This window comes from Dromiciops gliroides, chromosome 6 (genome assembly GCF_019393635.1).
Source record: "Dromiciops gliroides isolate mDroGli1 chromosome 6, mDroGli1.pri, whole genome shotgun sequence".
Taxonomy (NCBI): Eukaryota; Metazoa; Chordata; class Mammalia; order Microbiotheria; family Microbiotheriidae; genus Dromiciops; species Dromiciops gliroides.
In genome coordinates this window covers 19,560,357-19,583,838 of record NC_057866.1, presented here as the reverse complement: position 1 = coordinate 19,583,838, position 23,482 = coordinate 19,560,357, and the positions used below count along the sequence as shown (strand labels likewise).

Sequence of the window (23,482 nt, the reverse complement as noted above, 5' to 3'; positions counted from 1 at the left end):
GCTAGGTGGCTCAGTGGATAGAGCACTGGCCCTGGAGTCAGGAGGACCTGAGTTCAAATCTAGCCTCAGACACTTAACACTTAGTAGCTGTGTGACCCTGGGCAAATCACTTAACCCCAATTGCCTCACCGAAAAAAAAAAAAAAGAATATCCCAAATGTGTTCATGAAGAGTTGGACATGCCTGAAAAATGACTGAATAATAACATTATATTCCTAAGATCTATTGCAAAGGCAATTATTCTTTATTCTATGTTTTAAGGTCAATTCTCACTCAAAATTCAGTGACTATTATTTGTGAGATGCTTGAACTGAACTCTCCATATATATATATGAATGTAACTCCCATGTAAGAAGAAAAGGACCTGGAACAGAGCCCTGGAGGATTTTCAGAATATCTTAAAAATAACACAGATCTTAAAATTTCACCCCCTAATCAAAAAAACTGAAGTGGCTTCCCACTAAATCCAGGTCCAAATGTAAAATCCTTCTCTTGGTGCTTATAGATCTTCATAATCTAGTCCATTTGTACTTTGCTGTTCTCTTACATAACAATACCATTGACAATGACCTCCTTCTAGTTGCCTGGACATAGTCCATTTCTCAACTTTATGAATTTTCAGAGGATGTCCTCCATTACTGGAATGCTTGACTTCTGTGTCCCTGCCTCATTGTTTGCCTAGTTCCTTTCATGTCTCAGTTAAAGCACCACATTCGGCAAGAGGGTTTTCCTGCTTCTTTCAATGATCTTGTCTTTCTACTGCAATAATCACCAATTTATTCTAAATATATCTTGATTCTCTATAGTGGATTGCAAGCTGTCTCCCCCATAACCTTTGAGCTCTTCAAGGACATAAGTTCCATTTATTGTCACAGGGGCTAACACATCATAAGTACTTAATAAATGTTTGTTGATGATCTGTTTTAATTTAAACATTCTATATGATTTTACAAAACTTATTTGAAAAGTATCAACAAAAAAAATCTCATAGTTTTTTTTTTCTTCCTAGTTTCCAAACTAAATTTCCAAAATGAATTACTATAAGGTAAGTAGCTATCAGACTTTCCTGAGCCAGAAGATCTGAACTCAACGAAGGCAGCTGAACGCTTCTCTTTTATTTTTCTTTGATTTGGGTATTAATATCATATTAGATACATTTATTCATTCTTTTATTCTTCAACTATATCTCCCTTTCACAAACAAAAACCAAGAGAAATAAGACGCAAAATGATCAACTTTATATTCATGGTAAATTCTCAACATTCCATCCACCAGAACACCAGAATCAAAGTAATAAAGACCTGTGTTCAAATTCCACCTTTGACGCAGAGTTAGCTAAGTAATCCTGGGGGTGGGGTGGAAAAAAAAGTGACCACCTCTCACATTCTAGTTTTCTTTTATTTGTTTTGGTTTTGTTTTGTTTTTTTTTTCCTTTTGGTGGGGAAATGGGGGTTAAGTGACTTGCCCAGGGTCACACAGCTAGTAAGTGTCAAGTGTCTGAGGCCGGAATTGAACTCAGGTCCTCCTGAATCCAGGGCCGGTGCTTTATCCACTGCACCACCTAGCTGCCCCTATTCTAGTTTTCTTTGTAAAATGTCAATAGTAGTAGGCATTAACTCCTGGGGTTTTTGTGATGTTCAAACATGACAACACAATGAAAGAACTTTGTAAACCATAAACATGTATATCCAAGTAATGAAACAACCATTATCCTCATCCTCATCCTCATTATACCATCATTAATATAACATTTATAATTATTAACCTTAGTTTTTCTATGTCTGCCTTAGATCATTTTGAGATTTAACACTACTGACATTGTTCTTATGGGACCATAAAACCTTTTCTGTGCATCTTCCTTCAGGGTTAGCTAAAGATACAACATTTTAATAATGTTTGACCTTTATATCCCTTTCTCATCATTTATTCCCTATATTATTATACATAATTATTAGTTATTTCCTTCAATATAAATAAACAATAACAACAATTCCTTGGATTTGAAAGTGTTTCATGATTTTCAAAGGACTTAAACTAGATAAAATCTTGTGTGAGATGGTCATGTTTCAGATTTGACCCAAATAATCTCTAAAGGAAGATGGTCCTTTATGGAATCTGGAGATTGTTCAGATGGCTTCTTAGGAAATATCCATCTAGATTTAGAGCTAACGGGAACTTTCCGTTCACTCCTGTTCATTAAGACATGAAAAGATACTACCTCTAATCCAAGAAATTGAAACTGATACAGTGAAAGATCTGGTACTTACCTTTACCTGATGGGATAAACTCATTAATCTGCTTATTTCTTGCCTGGATGAATAAATTAAATATAAGAAATATATATGATAATAGACATTTGCATCGTGACTTTTGGTTAGCAAAGCTCATTTTATATATTAACTCATTTGATGTGCACTGCAAAACTGGGAGTAGCATGTTTCAGGTGAATAATAATTATCCCCATTTTACATATGAAGAAACTGATGTATAGAGGCATTAAACAGTTTGTCTCAGATAACCCTTTCATGAATTGTTGGACTTTTGGACTTGAAGTCTCAAGAAAAATTTCTTTTTTCTTTTTTTTTTTTTTCAGAATAAGCACTGTTACCTTACCACAGCCCTGTGCTACATTTCAATTAAGTAGAATGTATTCCTAGTCCAAACACCTAACGACATAACAGGGACCAAACTCTCCAGCAAAATAATCTATGAGTTTAGAGCCATAAGAGATGTTTAAATAGAAAGGATTCCTGTCTTGAGTAACTCTGTGGGGACAGCTCTTCTCCCAGGCCACATTCACTTATTTTAATGAGAAGTGATGTCCTCTGATTCCAAGTTTGGGATACTAAACATACCCTAATGGGTCAATTTGAGAGGCAATAATGTATTGCAATCATATAGAGTCCAGTAATCATTGATATTATCTTAGTTCAACCATTTATTTATTTATTTATTTTTAGCACTAAACAAGTAACTATATTCGAGAATGGCTCAATTTACACTTCTGTAAAAAGGTAATGATGATGTCTGTCTTCCATTTAACGAATTAATTTTGTTAGGATATAAGTTGGGATGTATGTTAGGCAGATGAGAAGACAATCAGTTATAACAGTTATAATCACATGGTCTTACTAATACCCTTTCTTCAAGGAAGGAGATTCAAATCCTGTTCCTATCAAAGTAGGAATAACATTCTTGAAATTATATACCTATTTTTCTATTCATTAAATAAAATATTAGGTGACATATGTATATTTGATATTATTATATATTCGTTGTTTAAAATTCCTATGCCAATTTGAATTATCTTATTAGCAAAACGATCCTCAGGAATTTGGAGGAACTACATGAGGTTCAACTTTTCTTTTAAAGATAGAAATAGCTACAATAAGTATTTGGTTGTATTAATAAAACTTAAATGTGCCTGACCAGCCTAACATGCATAGTAGAGTATCAATATGTGTCAGCACAAATGAAGCAAGTTCAATTTTCTTATCCATTTGTTTATTTAATAATTTTAAATTGCTTATGTGTGCAAAACAACATGCTATGTGTTGCATATGACTATATAAAACACTGTTAGGGGGCAGCTAGATGGTGCAATGGATAGAGCACCAGCCCTGGAGTCAGCAGGACCTGAGTTCAAATCTGACCTCAGACACTTGACACTTCCTAGCTGTGTGACCCTGGGCAAGTCATTTAACCCCAATTGGCTCCCCAAAACACACACACACACACCAAATAAAAAATAAAAGACTGTTAGATCATAAATGGGTTATTTTTCATCTAAATTCTTTATATTAGAGGTCGGAGAATTCATTTGGATGATCTTGATAAAAAATAACCATGCCAATGTGTAAGTGAAATGAAATAGAGGCATCCCTTGGACTCGAAGCAGAAAAGTATATGAAAGGGTTATAACTGAGAAAAATGGAAATTTGAGAACATTTTCAGATAGGTCAAGAGTTAAATCTTAAAATTATAGATAATGTCAGTATAGTTATAATGACATTGTTTTGCAGACAAAATGCTTCTTCATGTATTTATGGTTGGTATGGACTCCCTCTACATCTCTGACACTTGTAACCTATGGGTTTCTTCAAGGCTGAAATCAAGTGCTTATTTCCACTTGAAGTCTTTTGAGAACCCTCTAGCTGCTAACTTACTACCAAAAACAACTTTAAAATTAATTTTGTATCTAATTAAGCCTGTGTATCCAATGGAAAATCATGGAGAAAAACATACTGGTAAGACATGTGAGTTATATCATTAGATGTTCACAAATTAACATATGAAATATTTTCAAAGTAGTAAATGGTTCTGAAAAAATGAGTTGAATGAACCAGTAAATGACAAATAAAAACTATTAAGCCAATACTTCTGCCAAACACCATGTTAAGCTCTGTGTTGTCACCTTTTTAAGAAAAACCTTAGTCACGATGTGAAACATCTATGAGAACATCATCATCATAAACAGCTTTAAGCTCATTCTTTATAAATTTAAGCTGTCAAAAATGTACATCTTTGAAAATATCTGTCAGAAAGGATATCTATTTGCCTTTTGTGTGTCATTATGTGGAAAAAATCAAATAAATATAAGACATGTTGTGCCATGTTGCAAAACAATGAGCAAAGAGTAAAATTCACAAAAGGACTGGTTTCAGATGGTAGAAGAAAAATTTCTTAACTATAAACGCTATTCAGAATTGCAATGGACTATTCTTAGAGGCAATGAGGTAATAATCTCTTGAGGCCTATGGGCAACAGGGGGATGAAGACTTTCCAAAAATGTTTTAGAAGAGATTCATATTTAGGTATAGATTGAAAAAGAAAGGGTCATAAGGCCCTTCTAACTTGACCATATATGAATTTTTGTTATGCAGGTTTTAAAAATATTGTGCTAACAACAGTCTTATTGAGTACTCATTCCCTACCTCTTATTTCTGGGGACTTGCACAGCATGATCACAAAATTCAAATTTCACATTTTATAGACAATTTTCAATAGTAATTGACAAAACTCCTGCTTTAAAAATTATTTCTAATCATCAGAATTGTTTAAAAAGTAAATTTTCTTACTATTTTAAGGCACATGGAAACAATTGTATCTTCTAGTTAAATATAATAAACCAAATAATCAAAACTACATCTTGGCCTCTTGAGGTCAGGGTTTCAAAGAAGTCAAGCATTTATTTTTTTTCCAAAACTTAGTCCAAGTTTTATGGGTAAAAAAATGGCCACTACATCTTTTAAAGTTAATTTATTAATGGATTATTAGATATCCAAGTTACAATGAATATAGTATGATAAATTCTAGCACTCCAGTCCAGGGGTCGGTTGAAAATGGATTATATTTAGTGTTTAAAAAAAAAAAAAGATTCTTCAAATTCTAAATGGAGTTTAAATAATGCAACCGCATTATATTTGAAACATAGTGTCTTGAATTAGAAATACTTTGACTCAATTTGTTGCAAATTATGTTTATTTAAAGATTTTAAGCTGGATAATTTAAATAACAAACTGCCATTTCTCAATAAGAGGAAACACAGTCCTGTAAAATTAAAACTTCCATGACAGCATGATTTTGCTCTTTAAGATGCAATTGCAGTTGACAGCATGCAGAGAACAGAAAGGATTTTCTCAGTGATTTTTGATTATTTGAAGGAAACAATTAATCCATATTTCATTAAATGTTGAAGAGAAGACCTGAAACAAATGAAAAAGAAAACTCGATCATTTTGTCAAAATGTTTTCTAATATGACTTATCAAGGCCATAATTTTCTCATCGCCATAATGACATCCTTGTTCCTTAGACTGTAAATCACAGGATTAAACATTGGAGTCACAATAGTATAGAAAAGGGAAAGTACTTTTCCCGCTCCTGTAGATTGGCTTGACTTGGGTTGAAAATAAGAAATAGAAGCAGACATAAAGAATAAACCAACAACAGTGAGGTGAGATGAACATGTAGAAAAGGCTTTGGACCTCCCCATGGTTGACGGAAGCTTCATAATTGTGGTGATGATCCTGATGTAGGAATTCAGTATCAAAAGAAAAGGAACCATACCAAACAAGAAAGCATCAGCATAAACCAAAATTTCATTCAAAGAAGTGTCTCCACAGGCCAGCTTCAGTAGTGGAGGAATGTCACAGAAAACATGATCAAGTCTGTTAGAATCACAGAAAGGCAGGGAAAATACCTGGCATACCTGTCCTATCTGAATTGGCATTCCACTGATCCAAGCACCTACAACAAGCTGGACACATGTTTTGTGATTCATGATGAGAGGGTAGTATAAAGGCTTACAAATCGCAACATAGCGGTCATATGACATCACGGCCAGAAGCAAGCACTCAGTGACTCCAAGAATGAGAAAGAAACACATTTGAACAGCACAGGACAGTAGAGAAATATGTTTGTTCTGAGTCCAAAAGTCCTTCAGCATTCTGGGAAGAGTCACTGATGTATAGCAGATTTCCAAGAAGGAAAAATTTCCAAGGAAAAAATACATGGGAGTTCGAAGACCTGGATCAAACTTTGTCATCAAAATGATAAGACCATTTCCTATTATAATACTCATGTAAATGACTAAGAAAATACCAAATAGGAATCCTTGAAAGTCAGATTGGTCAGAAAAGCCAAGAAAAATGAAGTCTCCCACATTAGTCATGTTTGCTCTGGTTATCGTTTCTGATCGTTCCATCTATGGAACCAAAAATGCATCAAGTACAGGCAAATTGTGGGTACTCCCTGGAGGGCAGTTTCCTCTCCTATAAAATCAAAGACTGGGATGAGACGATGTTTTTGGTACCTTCTAGATATGGCATTTAATTTTATAATATTCCCTTCGATTTATTCTATAGTCTAAAATGGGTTTCACTGCTGACAATATTCTCTCCCCCTTTCACCTGACACCTACACACACACACACACACACACACAAACATTTCATTCAACCATTTAATATTATATATTTTAAGGTTGCATCTGGAAGTGAAAATAGATAATATTCTGTTGGTTTTTTCCCCTATTTTATAATGGTGATATCTCTTCTCTAATATTATACATGCTAAGTCCCTTTCCTCGAGTTAGATGGCATTGTATTTTATAAAACTATTTCATGCTAAAATATATTACTTTGGAATTATAAAACAGTTGGACTTAAAAGCAAACTATGCAACATACTAAAAAACAGTTAAAAATCTAATAGAATAAAACAAAACCAACAAAACATAACGGTGGTACCATCAATATATGACATTTCAGTTTTAAATCAATAAAATCACTTGTGAGTAAATGTTGTATTTCTATAGGATACAGGAAGGAAAAATAAAATTAATGACTCATTCCAAACTTGGATTACCATCGTACTTCTTATGATATGACCATATTTTATTTTTCTTCCTATATGAATAATTTCCCCACTATTGTTGTCATATTGTGATCTTACTTTATGACTAACTCATTCGCCTGTCCTCTTGATTGTCTTCTCTGATCTCCTAAACTCAAAGCAAACTCCCACTTATGTAAAATCTTTTACAAAAATGTCCCTCATAAAATCTTGCTGATATCTACTAAATGTCTGGAATAGACATATGTTGTGAATCTGTTCCTATAGGTGTATGTGTCTATGTCTACATATGTCTTTTTTTTAGAACTATATGTGTATAGGGTATATCTCTCTGTTATATATATATATATATATATATACACACACATATACATGAATAGAAATACTTATATACACATATATGGATACATTTGTACACATTATATGCATGTCATGCATTCTCTATATATATATATGCATCATATATATATGTATATGTGAGTACATGTATATGTATGTATATATGTATATGTATATGCTTACTTTAAGTGAATATATCATTCACATATACAGATATACATACATACACAAATATTTCCTCAAATGATTAGTAATCATGATTAGTAGTCAAGGATAATTAAGAGTTTTCGGGAAAATAACAGACTATTAATGACCATGTAAAAACATACCCATTTCAATAAATAATATATCTTAAAGTAGTTCTGAGCTCTGATCTCAGAATCATCAAATTATTGAAATTGATTTTAAAAGAAAATAACTCATATAGGAGAGTGATAGGAATGTGAACACAAAGGGACATCAACCTACTATTGGTGAAACTAGAGATTTTTCTAACCATTCTGAAAAATAAGATGCACTTATATGAGAAAAGTAATTAAATTTCTTAACCAACGGTGTAGTCATTCCAGAATGACAAACCTGTAAATTTGGAAATGACTTCAAGATTAATCCAGGGATTAGCAAACGGTGCTCTGTCACTTATTCTACTTGAAATATTGTTAAAGTTATAAGCATGTTATCATATTCAAGTGCGATAAAATAAAATATGTATGAATGAAACTAATTATACTAAAATATTGTTATCAAAATTAGCCAGAATTCCACAGTCACCCCTGCCCCATCTTGGATTAATCTAAGCCATAGATTTAAAAAAAAAAAAAACATCCCTCTATGACATTTACAAAATTGGTTATCCAGTATTTGCTTAAAGTAGTCTCAGAATAGCCTGATACCACCCACTAGTTGTTCCACTTATTTATGTTTCTTATTAGAAGATTTTTTTTCCTTTATATTAAGCCTAAAGGAGTGGCTGTCTCTGTCTTTCTATCTATGTGTCTGTCTCTGACTCCAGACTTCTTAATTTTCTTCAGAAATAAGCAGAACAAAGTTTATTTATATTCTGTGTAATAAATCTTCAAATATTTGAAGACATTTATCTTAACCATCAAGAAAATTATATAACTACATGCAATAAGAACATAAAAATGCACTTTATCTTCTTTGAGTTCTAAACTTTGATAATTCTTTAAATAAAATAGCTCCCTGTTCTATTCTGCTCTTTAGAAAAATACACAATAACACAGAGAGAGGAGAGAGAGAGAGACATGATGATGATGATGCATTCTTCAGAAGTTTTTATTTGAGGCTGTTGAATTTCTTTCTAAAGGTTTTCCAAGAATTTTTGGGCTCATTCCTCTTCTCTTCTTTTATTTTGAGCATTACAATTATCTTTTCTCTGAACCATCTGAAATTTATTCTGAAATTTGAGGTATATCTCACAAGATGACCAGCTTCCATTTTCTTCTTCACAGAATCTAAAGTGGAATGATCATAATCTTTTCCCCATTAATTCCTCCCCCCAAATAATTTCCTATATGTAAAGAATAATATTGACTTTAACTTTTAATACCTTTAAGAGGATAAAGGTTTTGTCTAGTCAAATCATAAAATTATGCTATACTACTTTTTGCAGAAAGAAGTGTAGTGTGTATCTGAATAATAAAATTCCCCACATGAATTCTATGCCCTGACCATGTTCTAGATGTGTTTTCTATTTGTCAAACTTGCATCTATTTTCTGAGGTAATTATATCTTAAATAGTTAACATGTACAAGATAAAAATTATTTCTGTTTCATATAACACATTGAACATTAGTAATATTTTCATCAAACTTAAACCAGCCATAGCAGTACTATTTGATGTATTTAAAAAAGGAACAGGAAAATGATTGGATAAATTATGACATATGGATGTAAAATTATTATCATCCTTTTAGGAAAGATGAGATGTAGAAGATGGGCAACCATGGTAAACTTTTATAAACAAAGACCATGGAATGAAAAGTAAACAGTATGGTATCCACAATGACATAAATAATACAAAATAGGATGATATTAATGAGCAGTCACACATTAATTTCCATTAAAAATTATGATCTTGGAGGCAGCTAGGTGGTGCAGTGGATAAAGCACCATCCCTAGATTCAGGAGAACCTGAGTTCAAACCCTGCCTCAGACACTTGACGCTTACTAGCTGTGTGACCCTGGGCAAGTCACTTAACCTTCATTTCCTGGCCAAAAACTAAACAAACAAAAATTATGATCTTAGTTATGAGATAGGGAAGCATAATCCCCTTCTAGGAGGGTATGGAGTTTGATTGTGCTTATGTACTAAGTCAGAAAAATCTTTCATTTATCTACCAATATATCTCTTTATCTGTGTTTTTCAGTGGTTGTGAAATTGGTATTGTGATATATCATAGTCACTCCTAGATTTAGCCTTCATTCACTTAATTTTCATTCATAATAGAGAAACACTTAAATATAACAAGATAAAAAGCAATTGTGACATAAATATGAAAGAAAGATTGTCCTAGATCTCTACCCCTCCCTAGAGGATGCAGGATTACTTCGTCAACTCATCATCAGGATCATGATTAGTATGATGTTCATTTGTATTATTGTAGCTATTGTTCATTATGTCGTCTTGTTTCTTCATGGCTTGATCTGAAGTAGTCCACCCAGCCTACCATGGCCTATTTTGATTTTAATATATATAGTAAGAGAAGGGAGTATATAAAATAAGTTCACCAAGACACATCTACAAGGGAATGTCTGTATTGGCAGTTGGGCTAAGAATGTAGATGATATGCTAGAATGAGATTTGCTTCATTATTTCATCATGATATCCTCTGGCAGGTTAGGCAGAGCTTAATAAAAGCAAAAGAAAACCAATATGAAACATATTTACCTGGAGAATCTGAGAAACACAGATCCTCTAGATTTTCCTGGTATTTGTGGACAGTTGGTACAGATTCAACACATGAGAGTTCCAGAAGTCCACTTCTGCTTGTGTGTGAAGGCATAGGAGCTTTGTCAATTCAGATATGGATTATGATTCTGCTTCACACAGTTCAAGAAATAAAGAAGGTTAAGGCAGCTAGGCAACACAGTGAATAGAGAGCTGGTCCTAGAGTCAGAAATAACTGAATTCAAATCTGGCCTCAGATACTCCCTAGATAGATGACTCTGGACAATTCACTTAACAATATTTGCCTCAGTTTCCATACCTGTTAAATGAGATGGTGAAGGAAATGGTAAACCACATCCTTTTGTTTGTCAAGAAAATCTCAAATGGGCTTAGAAAGTGCCAGACACAACTGAATGCCTGAACAACAAGAACAAAAACATATAGCTTCAATATTCTCTTTCAGTTAGTAGAAAAAGTGAAATATGTCTGTTATTTCCAAATAAATGTGTGTTCTTTCACATTCACTTCATGTATCTTTTCCCTTAAACTTTTTTTTCCTCCAAGGTGCAAATGATTAGCATATCCTTTACATTTTATATCTGTTATTCAGTATTTATGCTTTTAAAAATTATGATAATCAAATATGGCCTATTCTATTTTATTTTATGTATTAAAAGGATAATTTCATGTCTTACTGAGAGGCTTTTTTCTTTTCTTATGATTTTCCAAATTGGGGTATTTTGTCCAATGACAATGAAAATTTGAAAATTGCAAGTGCTGTGTGAATAAGAGAGTCTTTTAAAAATCTATTACATAGGGGCAGCTAGGTGGCGCAGTGGATAAAGCATCAGCCCTGAATTCAGGAGTACCTGAGTTCAAATCCGGCCTCGGACACTTGACACTTACTAGCTGTGTGACCCTGGGCAAGTCACTTAACCCCCATTGCCCCACAAAAAAAAAATCTATTAGATTTTTGTTATGGCTTATGGAACTTAAGAATCATAGATACCTCAAAGTCAAATGCAGAAAGAAAGATATAGTAAATGCATCATTTTCAGATTATGATGCAATAAAAATTATGTGTAATAAAAGGTCATGGAAAGATAGACTGAATATTAATTGGAACAATCTCATCCTAAAGAATGAGTGGGTCAAACAACAAATAATAGAAACAATCACCAATTTCTTCAAAGAAAATGACAACAATGAGACAACATACCAAAACTTATGGGATGCAGCCAAAACAGTTCTTATGGAAAATGTTATATCTCTAAATACCTACATGAATAAAATAAAGAAAGAGGAGATCAATGAATTGGGTGTGCAAAAAAAAATAAGCTAGAAAAAGAGCAAATCAAAAATCCCCAATTAAATACCAAATTAGAAATTCTGAAAATAAAAGGAGAGATTAATAAAATTGAAAGTAGAAAAAAACACACTGTAGAATTAATAAATAAAACTAAGAGCTGGTTATATGACAAAATCAATAAAAATAGGTGAACATTTGGCTAATTTGATTAAATGAAAGAAAAAAGAAAACCAAATTATCAGAATGAAAAATTAAAAGAGTGAAATCACCACCAATGAAGAGAAAATTAAAGCAATAATTGAGAGCTCTTTTGCCCAAGTATATGTCAATTAATTTGACAATCTAAATTAAATGGATGAATATTTTTAAAAATATAACTTTCCCAGATTAGCAGAGGAGAAAATAAAATCCTTAAATAATCCCATTTTTAAAAAAAGCTATCAATGAATTCCTTAAGAAAAAAATAAACTCCAGGGGTGTGCTAGGTAGCAGAGTAGATAAAGCATTCGCCCTGGATTCATGAGGACCTGATTTTAAGTTCAGCCTTAGACACTTGACACTTACTAGCTGTGTGACCTTGGACAAGTCACTTGACCATCATTGCCCTGAAAAAAAAAAAAAAAAAGAAAAGACAAAGAAAGAAAAGAAAAGAAAAAAAAATCTCCAGGGCTAGATGGATTTACAACTTAATTCTACCAAACATTTAAAGAACAATTAATGCCAATACTATACAAGCTATTTGGAAAAATGGGTGAAGAAGGGATCCTACCAAATTACTTTTATGAGACAAATATGGTGCTGATATTTGAACGAGGAATAACAAAAACAGAGAAAAAAAGTATAGACCAATCCCCCTATTGACTATTGATAAAAATTCTCAATATAATATTAGCAAAGAGATTATAGCAATGTATCACCAGGATAATTCACTATAACCATGTGGGATATATACAAGAAATTCAGGGCTGTTTAAATATTAGAAAAAAAAAACAATCGACATAATCAACCACATCAATATCAAAAATAACTAAAATCAAATGAAAACCATAGACACAAAATTATACCCTTCAAGTAAAAGAAGACAAAGGTAAGACAATACAATAATGCAAACTTACTTTTCTTGGATAAAAGAAAAGCACAATCAAATATTTGATGGAGATGATTAAAGTTATATAAGCATGTGATCATTCACAATAGTATCACATTTTAAGATTAGAAACACTCTTTGGAGATAGTTTATTCCAAAACTCTTAGTGCATTTTAAAGCTATTACTACAATTATATCTGACACAAATACCATATGAAATTACAGATGACGCAGAAATTATGCATGAATCTAAAATGAAAAACAAGTGTCTGTGACTTTTCAAGGACATACACATTATGTTAGAATCAGGCTTCAAATTCAAGTCACTGACTGCAGGCTCATTCATGATGCATCCTTTTAATTAAGGCAATATAACTCCCTGCCTCTGCCCCCACTAAACCCATGGAACAGAAACGCACCTTCCAATCATACACTTTGCTTTCTTTGAGTTCTAATAGTTCATTATTCTTTAAATAAAATAGCCCCCTCCTCCACCCTGATCTTTAGGGACAACTCCTCCACTAGGTCACTTTTTACTTTTAATGAATGGTAAGATCCTCCAAGTGCACATCCAATGGTCTCAACATAATTTAATGAGGCAGCATGGTAGTAGATAGAAAAGTAGGCTTAGGCTCATGGGATCACGGATGCAGTCTTGTCTCTGGCACTATTTATAGGTCAGATGGCAAGTAACTGCCCCCATTATAACTCTCATTTCTTCTCTTTTTTGCTTTAAAATTTAAAATAAATAATTATTTTCAAATTCTTCTCAAAGTAGTTCCTAAGTAGTTATAAATCATTTTGGAATATAAAAGCTACTAGAAATTAGTTTGCTCATTTTTAATAAGTATGGAAGATTTCTAGGAGCTCCCTGTGAGAGTTAATATTAGAGTTTACTTAACTAAAACCCCAAAATAGGATTCCAAAACAATATAAATTGGGGCAAAGTTACAAATATTTCCTTTTATCCATGCTCTCAACACTCTGGGCTATTCGTATGGGGGCGAGGGGATTTTTTAGTAATTGTGTTATAGCTAAACAACTTGTGATATTTGATTGTAATGGAATATTGTCTTGCTACAAGAAATGATGGGCAGGATGTTTTCAGAAATACCGGGGAACATTTATATGAACTGATCCAAAGTGAAGTGAACAAAACCAGAACATTGTACACAGCACAGGAATATCAGGATGATGACCAACTGTTAATGACTGCTATTATTAGAAACACGAGGATTTAATAGAGTTCTGGAGGAATTATGATGAAAAAATGCTATCTACATCCAAGAAAAAAGAACCAATGAAATCTCAATGCAGATTCAAGCATAATTAAAAACAACAACCACAACCTCAACCTCAACCTTTCTAGAAAGAAAGGCGGTTGTCGTTCTTGTTTTTAAGTATGCTGTTTTTGTTGTTTTTGTTTTAGTCTTGGGTTCCTTTTTCAACATGGCTAATATGAAAATGTTTCAGATGACTGAATGTGTATAATCTGTAGGGCCCAAATTTAATACAGGGAGAGTTAATTTGGTGTTTCACCATAATATTGGCATTCAGAAAATAATGAGGGACCTCTACGTCCAAAGCTTCCTCCCCTCTGAACTGCCCTGTTTAGTTGTTTCTCCCAGGCCAATTAGAAAGGAGCTCAACAGCCTCTTTTCCACAAACAAATCAGGTTTTATTAAAAGTCAAGGACAAGGGAATAGAGAAAAAGAAAGATGGATAATCTCCCTGACTCTAGCAAAGGCTTATACAATCCCCAAACTTGCTTCCAGTTCAAATAGCCGGACTCATTTTATTAAATCACCACCTGGGGTCCATAACTTCAATAGGAGACAGCTGTACAGTCAGCATGAACAGGAAAATCTCACAGGAAAGCTGACTGGAAAGGCCAAACCGACAGGAAAATCCCTCTCTAGTCCACTCCCCAGAAGCCCTCTCAGCAAGCATTCCTTTTTCTACCTTTACTTTCCCTCCCCGCAAAGGGAGGTCGTTCAAACTGGATCAGAGAGTGGTACCTCTGCTGACATCAGTAGCATACCTCACTCAGGGCAGGCCAGGTGTGTCCCATATCCAATCATCTCTAGCTGGTTTCCCAGCAGTACTAGGTCATTCAGGTGGGACCCCTAGACATCTGCCAAATTCCATTATTTTACCACAAATCTATATCAAATATCTTGTGCTTTCATGTAGAGTAAAGGGAAGGGAGGAAGGGAGAAAAGGAGATAATATGGAACTTAGTATGTTTAAAAACTATATTTATATGTAATTAAGGAAAATAATTAAAATTTTTAAAAATAAAAATAAATCAAGGCTAAAAAAAAAGGATTGGAATGGCGGTAGTGTATTCCCAGGATAAACTTTAATTCTGAATCCCAAACATTGGTTCCTATTTTAGAATTTGAAATAATAATAGTTCAGTTTCGCTAAGAGTAGGTGCTCTGAAACACCCAATAAATATTGTAATGATAAGGTCGAAACATAACAATTATAATAATGATTATAATAATAGTAATAATTTGTATAGCATGTTAGGGTTTAAAATTCACTACCTATAATTGTATAATTTGATCCTCACAAACACTGTTTTTTGTTTTTTACTGGAAAGATTTTATTTCATAATGTTACAGGACAGAACAGGATATCATCAGGACTACAAATGATTAAGAAAGGATTGAGACTGGAATAGGTATTATGTATCAACTAACCACAGAATTCTCTCCTTCAAAAAATATTGGCAATGGGAGCAGCTAGGTGGCGCAGTGGATAAAGTACTGGCTCTGGATTCAGAAGTACCTGAGTTCAAATCTGACCACAGACACTTGACGCTTACTAGCTGTGTGACCCTGGGCAAGTCACTTAACCCCATTGCCCCGCAAAAAAACAAAACAAACAAACAAACAAAAACATTGGCAGTAAGAAGGCAACCATTTTAAATAAACATCCTCAATACATACACACACTTACAATCACAGTTGTTTTTTTTTTTTTATTTTAGATTTTATGGGGACTTGATAGGATGATACAATTTATGAACTAGTGCATGTTTACACAAATTCAGAATTAAAGCTGCCTTATTCATTTGCAGAGTTTCTAAGGCCCCTTTGGAAAGCAAAAGTAAAAATAACACCTATAGTTCCTTCCTTTGCCTCCCCCAACTGAAAGCCAGGTAACATTCACCCAAAATTTTCACAGTGAGAAAACCTTTGGGGTATGTCCAGTGGTGCTTCCCACAATCCCTTGGCTTTGTGCCCCACCCCCTTTCTTCCTCTGTATCCCCAACGTCTTGCCTCAAAATTTTAAGCCTTCATCAATAAAATTCTAAATTCAAATTATGCATTTTGCTTAAACAAATAAAAGAAGAAAAAGAAATAAAACAACAACAAAGAAATCCCCCCAAAAAATACATCCATTAAGTAGAAATCAACTTGATGGAAGGAGTATTGATAAGCATTTGTATTGAGCTAGTTTGGACTAATGAAAGTTGGCTGTCCACAGGTCCCCAGGTTAGCCTTACCTTAACACCTCCTTCCTCCCTCTACCCTACTCATAAAGCTCCAGTCAATGTATAAAGATGTAGGTGGCAGAGAGAAGACCCCGGAGTAGTCAGTAACATGAAATAAAAGGCTTTTCACATACACTTAAAATCAGAAAAAAATTAGACCCATTTCAAGATCTTTTGAAAGAGCAATATTTAGCAACTGTTTGTAACAAAGTGTGGGAAGGGGGAGTCACTGAGGCCCCATTGAAATTCTGAGAAATGCTATCCCTGATTGCCTAGTATTCAAACTAGTAGAGTCTCTCTGTAATTCTGGGACCTTCTGAGAAAATGTAGGAAAAAGAGGACAAGTTTGTGCGAATACGTGGGGAAGAGTGAAGTTGACTGTCCTGCGACGTTTATACCCTGGAACTGCCTCCCTAAGTCAAAAGACAGTAGGAAGAAGAATAGTTATAACTGTTATTGGGCAAATGACCATGAGATGCTGTGCACCTCAGACAGCCTGCTGGGCTGCTAAAAAACTGTACCAATGACAGAGTTCCACTAGAAACTCTGCCAGTGGAAGAGAAGTGAACCAGGATTTATAAAATGACACACCTGGATGCACGGCAGGAGCCCACCCCAATTGCATTGCATTTATTTTGAGGATGCTCAGAGTGCAGAAGGGGTCTACCTTGAGAAACAGGAAGTGGGGGAGACAGAGTAATTACAAGAAACCCATGGAAGGCTATAAGACCTGTAGCCAGCCACAACGCTATAACCTCTCTTTCCAGCCCTGGCTCATTAAAAGGAAATCCTCCTATTAGATCTTCCAGAACAAATGGAGTTGTGTTGTCTACTGTCGTCTTAGTTTTTAATACTAGCTCTGATATTTACTACCTGCTTAAGAAGATAAATAAATAAATTTAGATAAGTAAATAATTTTGCATAAAAGTAGCTCATTTGTGAAAGAAATAAACAAGTGGTAAATATTGGGAGCAGACTAGATATAAGTGGATAATGGATCTAAGGAGATGAATGGCATTGTCAATGACATCTTTCACAGTATTTCAAATAGTGGTTTAGAAATAACATCTGTCCATTCTTTCTGTACATCAGGAATTACTTTATTTTAGAATGATACTTTAAATTCACCAATGGCAACTAAGTGGTTTCTTACTGTCTCCTAATTTCAATTACCTTCTTACTCATGATTTTTCCTCCATTCTTTTGAGACCAAATGGCATTCTCCTTGGCAGAAAACAAAAGAAGAAAAATGAAAATTCATTGGCATTGCTTTTTTCTCTGTTGTCAATTTTAATTGTCTCTCAGGAATTGTTGCTGGATTTGTGAACTGCTCAAATCACTATGGAGAACAATTTGGAATTAAGTCTAAAGGACTATAAAACTATACATACTCTGACCCAGCAATACTACTATTGGGTCTACATCTCAAAGAAACAAAACAGAGAAGAATCTATTTGGGCAAAAAAAATTATATCAGCAGTGCTTGTGGTAACAAAGAATTGGGAACTGGCAAAATGTCCATCTATTGGAGAATGACTGAACAAGTCATGGTATATGATTAAGATTAAATACTATTGTGCTATAATAATTATTGATGGGGATGGTTTCAGAAAAAAATCTGGGGAGACATATGAACTGAAGCAAAGTAATATGAGTATAACTAGGAGAACATTGTACATAGTGAAAGTAATATTGTAATGTTGACCAACTGTTAAGCCTTAGCTATTTTTTGCAAATTAAAACAACTCTTAGGTACCACCTGACACCAATAAGATTGGATAATATGACAAAAATAATAATAAATATTGGAGGAGCTGTGGAATAATTGGGACACTAATGCATTGTTGGTCAAGTTGTGAACTGATCCAACCCATCTGGAGAGCAATTTGGAACTATGCCCAAAGGGCTATGGGACTGGGCATAACCTTTGACCCAGTGATACGACTACCAGGTCTGTATCCCAAAGATATCATAGAAAAGGGAAAAGTACCTACTTGTACAAAAGTATTTATAGCAGCTCTCTATGTGGTGGCAAGGAATTGGAAATTGAAGGAATGCCCATCAATTGGAGAATGGCTGAACAAGTTGTGGTATATGAATATAATGGAACACTATAGTGTTGTAAGAAATGATGAGCATGATAATTTCAGAAACGCTTAGAAAGACTTAAGTGGACTGATGATGAGTGAAGTGAGCAGAACCAGGAGAACATTGTATAGAGTAATAGCAACATTGTGTGCTTATCAATTGTGATAGACTTGGCTCTTCTCAGCAATGAAATTATTCAAGATAATTCCAAAGAACTCATGATAGAAAATGTTTTCCATACCCAGAAAAAAAGATCTGTGGATTCTGAATTCAAATTGAACCATACTGTTTCTTAAAAAAAAAGAAAAAACATCTATTCTGTATTCTGATCAAAGCAATGATCCAATAATATTACAAAGGATGTGTGATAAAAAAAAATGTCATCCACTTCCAGAGAGAGGACTGATGAACTCTGAATAAAAATTGGAGCATAATTTATTATTTTTAATTATTTTGTATTTTTTGCGGGGCAATGAGGGTTATGTGACTTGCCCAGGGTCAGACAGCTAGTAAGTGTCAAGTGTCTGAGGCCAGATTTGAACTCAGGTCCTCCTGAATACAGGGTGCTTCCTTTATCCACTGTGCCACCAAGCTACCCATGGAGCATAACTTAAAAAAAAATTAACCACCTCAAATACCCATAACTGTCTTACTCTTAATGTCTCCTAATTAGCTAAAACAAAGAATGACTTTTTAAAAGCTATTGTGTCCTTATCATTTCTCATCAAATTCAGCACATTCTGAGTTCTATTACAAGTAAAATTCTTCTTAAAACATCTTTCCCGATTTAATAATTCACCATTTTCCCATAAAATTGATTTAACAATTTGTACATTTCTTATGAAAAATTCAATATGCTTGAGTTTTCTTTACATATAATCACTCTTCAGAATTCTTATTTATTTTTTCTTCTCAACAATATTAAATCTTTTGAAATCTTATAATTCTTTGTTGCTGAACATTTTCCATTTATATTCAAATAATTTTAATGTAAAATTTTATAACATGATATTGTCATGAAGGAAAAGGTGGAGGTCCTCAGGCATTCTTCAGTAAAGAATTACACTCTTACACACAGCACAATGAGAATTAAAGTGATCTTTTATTTGGTGCTAGAGAAAGTGACCAAGGGGTAAGTCAAAGACATCACCCTGGGGGAGGAGGACTCAGAAACATTCTGTTTCCAGGAAAGAAGACAAAACCTTTCATAGAGAACAGATGGAGTTTCCACCTGAAAGTGGAAAGTTCCTTTTGGGGGTGGGGTGGGGAAAGTCTGGATGCCTGTCATTCTCCTGAGAGAGGAGGGAAGGGTTTTTTTTTTGTTTGTTTGTTTTTTAAATGATGGTCCTGACCTTTGGGGTTATCTCTGTCTCCTAGTTCTTGTAAGTCAGTGGCCATGCCTAACTAACTTTCCTGCTGTAGAATTTTATCTCCCTTACTTCTTAGATGTGTCTGTCCTGGTATCTTGTTGGTTAGTCTAAATTGTATTAGTCCCTTGATTCCTCAATATGTCTGATTATCTTTGGTTTTGCTTCTTACAGGAGAAACTTCTTCTGTTTTATCCTAAGCCCCATGTCAACATATTGCATGTATTTTTCGTTCAATAATTTGGATTTTAGGTGGCAGGTAGGTCGCACAGTGGATAAAGCTTTGGCCCTGAATTTGGTAGGACCAGAGTTCAAATCTGACATCAGACACTTGACACATATTAGCTGTGTGACCCTGGGAATGTCACTTAACCCTCATTGCCCCCCACACACAAAAATGGATTTTGCTTTCTTAATACATAAGATACATCTCACATTATATACCTAATTATTCCATGTTATCTCATTATTTTTTTCTATTACAAACTCTAACAAGAAATAATCACTTTAAAAGAATGTTCCTTTCATTTTCATGCTCAGCAACCATTTATCCTCTATCCATAAATAAAACAGATCATCTCAATTCAGAAAAAAAAATTCCCAAATATGACAGCTAAAATTCTATTAGTATTGCATTTCATCTTGATAATCTTTTATTCTAAAAGCTGAGAAAATTATAAATTAGGAAATACCAAATATATATATATATAATGCAATTTTCATGACACAAAAAGATCCAGAAGATGACTGGAATATTGAAATTACTTATCACTACTATATCATGTTAAAATGCCAGGCATGTTATCTATTTCATACTCTCTGTATTCTTCTTTCTTTATGATCTTTCCATACCATAGCAGCAGTATGAAACACACTGCCTTTGGATCTCGTGTAGCCTGAAAACACTTCTGAGTGATGGCAAACCAAATTAAAATATAATTAGGAAATAACAAAATAAATATAAAAGAAAACTTAGATGATGTGAATACATGATTTTCTAAGTCAATATGTGGCTCACAGGGATCCTAACATATTTTTAATGGCCCCCATTTCTACAAAACTGTTCTAGAGTATACTTTGCTGAAACAGTCTTTTCTCTTACTTTTTCCATTGATATCCATCCAAATACTCTCCAATATTACTTTCCTCTTGTTTCTAAATGTGTACCCAAAAAATGAAAAAAAAAATGAAAAGAATTTTAAAAAATAAAAGTGTGCAAATGTGTATATATTTGCAAATTTGCATTATTTCTCATTTTGCCCTAACATGTTTCTAAGTGTGATATAGTTATCATCAAATCATAGGTTTGATTGTTACTAGTTGAATTATGGATTATTCTTTGAATCTAGCCTAGGCATTCAATGAGTTAACCGTTCACTGAAGTTTTACATTGCTCCTGACATCTTTTCTAATTTTAATTTTCAAAGATCATCATGTTATTATTTTCCTCCTCCTTCTTCTTGTACTTCCTCTTCTTCCTCCCTCTTCCATTCCTTCTTCCTCATCTTCTTAATATTTTAATAATAGGATTAATTAATGATAATTAATAATGATGATTAATTATAATTAATGATAAAATAATAGTAAAATTAATAAAAGTCATTTTGCATGAAAGCCATTTATTTGCTCATTCATTACTTTCATTTGCACAGCTTGAAATTTATTAATTAAATTTTATAACTCAAACACTTTACAATTTTCCATAGACAATGAAAAAACCAATACTTCTAAAACTTTTTTATGTCTTTTGAACATTTGAAATTAAAAGCAAATAGAATTTCAAACAGATTTGTAATAGATTCCCCTGATGAGTAAGAGGCAATTAATTAAAAGAATGAGTCAACTCAGAAAAACCTGCATTCAAATTCAAAATTTGAAGCTTATTTATTACATGATAATGGGAAAAAATGGTTATACACAAATTTGGTAGAGGTAACTCCCCAGGATGAATCCGTGTTTAACAGCCATCCACAAACACAGCTTGAAAACTATCTATTTAAAGAAACAAATGAACAAAAACACTTAATCTCTTTAGGAAATCAGAATTCAAGAGAATTTCTCAGAGTCACTTACCCAGTAGGTACCAGAGGCAGTCTTTTAACACTGGTGCTTTTTTGAGGCCAAATTTCAATACAATACACCATATTGGCTTTAGAATAATAGAGCAGAATATTTTTAACCTTTGAAACAGAAAACATTATACTGGTAATGCAGAGTTGTAGACCTAAGTGATTAGCATTATGAAAAAGGAGTGATAATGATTTCAGAGGCTGGCAGGAAAAAAAAGGAACAACTGAAGGAATATTCTATAGGAATGGGGATAGGGAGACAAGTAATCAGGAGTGTTAAGTTCACCTATGTACTTATCAACCCTACATATTTAGGTAATAATTTTCTCATTGCCATAATAAAATCCGTGTTCCTCAGACTATATATAAGGGGGTTAAACATCGGGGTCACAATGGTGTAGAAAAGAGACAACACTATTTCAGATGCAGATGAGTGACTAGAATTAGGCATCAAATATGAAAGAGAAGCAGACCCAAAGTATAAGGTGACAACGATGAGGTGGGAGGAACAAGTGAAAAAGGCTTTGTATCTCCCATTGGCTGATGGCAACTTCAGAATGGTGGCAATGATTTTGGTATATGACCCAAATATGAAAAGAAAGGGAAACATCCCAAATATTCCAGCATCAACATAAATACTGTACACTTCCATTGAAATATCCCCACAGGCCAGCTTCAGTAATGGTGGGATATCACAGAAGACATGTTCAAGCTTTTTTGAACCACAGAATGACAGAGAGAAAATCTGGTATGTGAGCCCTATCAGAATAGGGATCCCAATGATCCAGGAGCCAATAACCAGGCCAACACACATTCTGTGATTCATGATGAGAGGATAGTAAAGTGGCTTACAAATGGCTACAAAACGATCATATGCCATCACAGACAGAAGGAAGCATTCAGTGACTCCCAGAATAAGAATGAAGAAAACCTGTGTAGCACAGCCTAGAAATGAAATATTCTTTTTCTGTGTCCAAAGGTCTGTTAGAATTCTGGGAAGAGTAACAGATGTGTAACAGATCTCCAAGAAGGAGAAGTTTCCAAGGAAAAAATACATGGGAGTTTGGAGACTTGGTTCTACCTTGGTTATTACTATGATGAGGCCATTTCCTATCAAGATACTCAGGTAAATTACCAAGAAAATCACAAAGAGAAACTCTTGAAGGTTAGGAAAGTCAGAAAACCCAAGGAGAAAGAATTCTATTGCAAATGTCATATTTACTTCTGCCATTTTTCCCTATGTAGTCCAACCTTGAACTTAATGAATTTGGGATGGATTTCACTTCATTTGTTCTGGGCTTGGCTTTCTCCTCTGTAAAATTTAAAAAAAAAAAAGATTAGATTAAAATAGTTTTTAAATAAATTTCACTACCTAAATTGTAAACTTGATTTCCTAAGTTCTCTTTGATTTAATTATTGAATATATATTGATGGCATAGTTGATGGATCTTTGGAA

The 23,482-nt window shown here is 33.7% G+C and overlaps 2 protein-coding genes across 2 annotated transcripts; both read right to left on the bottom strand.

Moving 5' to 3' along the window:
* Positions 1-5,764: 5,764 nt before the first annotated feature.
* On the bottom strand, positions 5,765-6,703 carry LOC122731652 (olfactory receptor 10AG1-like). Its single transcript, XM_043971905.1, has one exon. It carries the CDS (start codon positions 6,701-6,703, stop codon positions 5,765-5,767), a length of 939 nt encoding a protein of 312 aa, XP_043827840.1.
* Positions 6,704-22,312: 15,609 nt separating this feature from the next.
* On the bottom strand, positions 22,313-23,257 carry LOC122731886 (olfactory receptor 10AG1-like). Its single transcript, XM_043972136.1, has one exon. The coding sequence runs from the start codon at positions 23,255-23,257 to the stop codon at positions 22,313-22,315; it is 945 nt and encodes a 314-aa protein (XP_043828071.1).
* Positions 23,258-23,482: the final 225 nt, after the last annotated feature.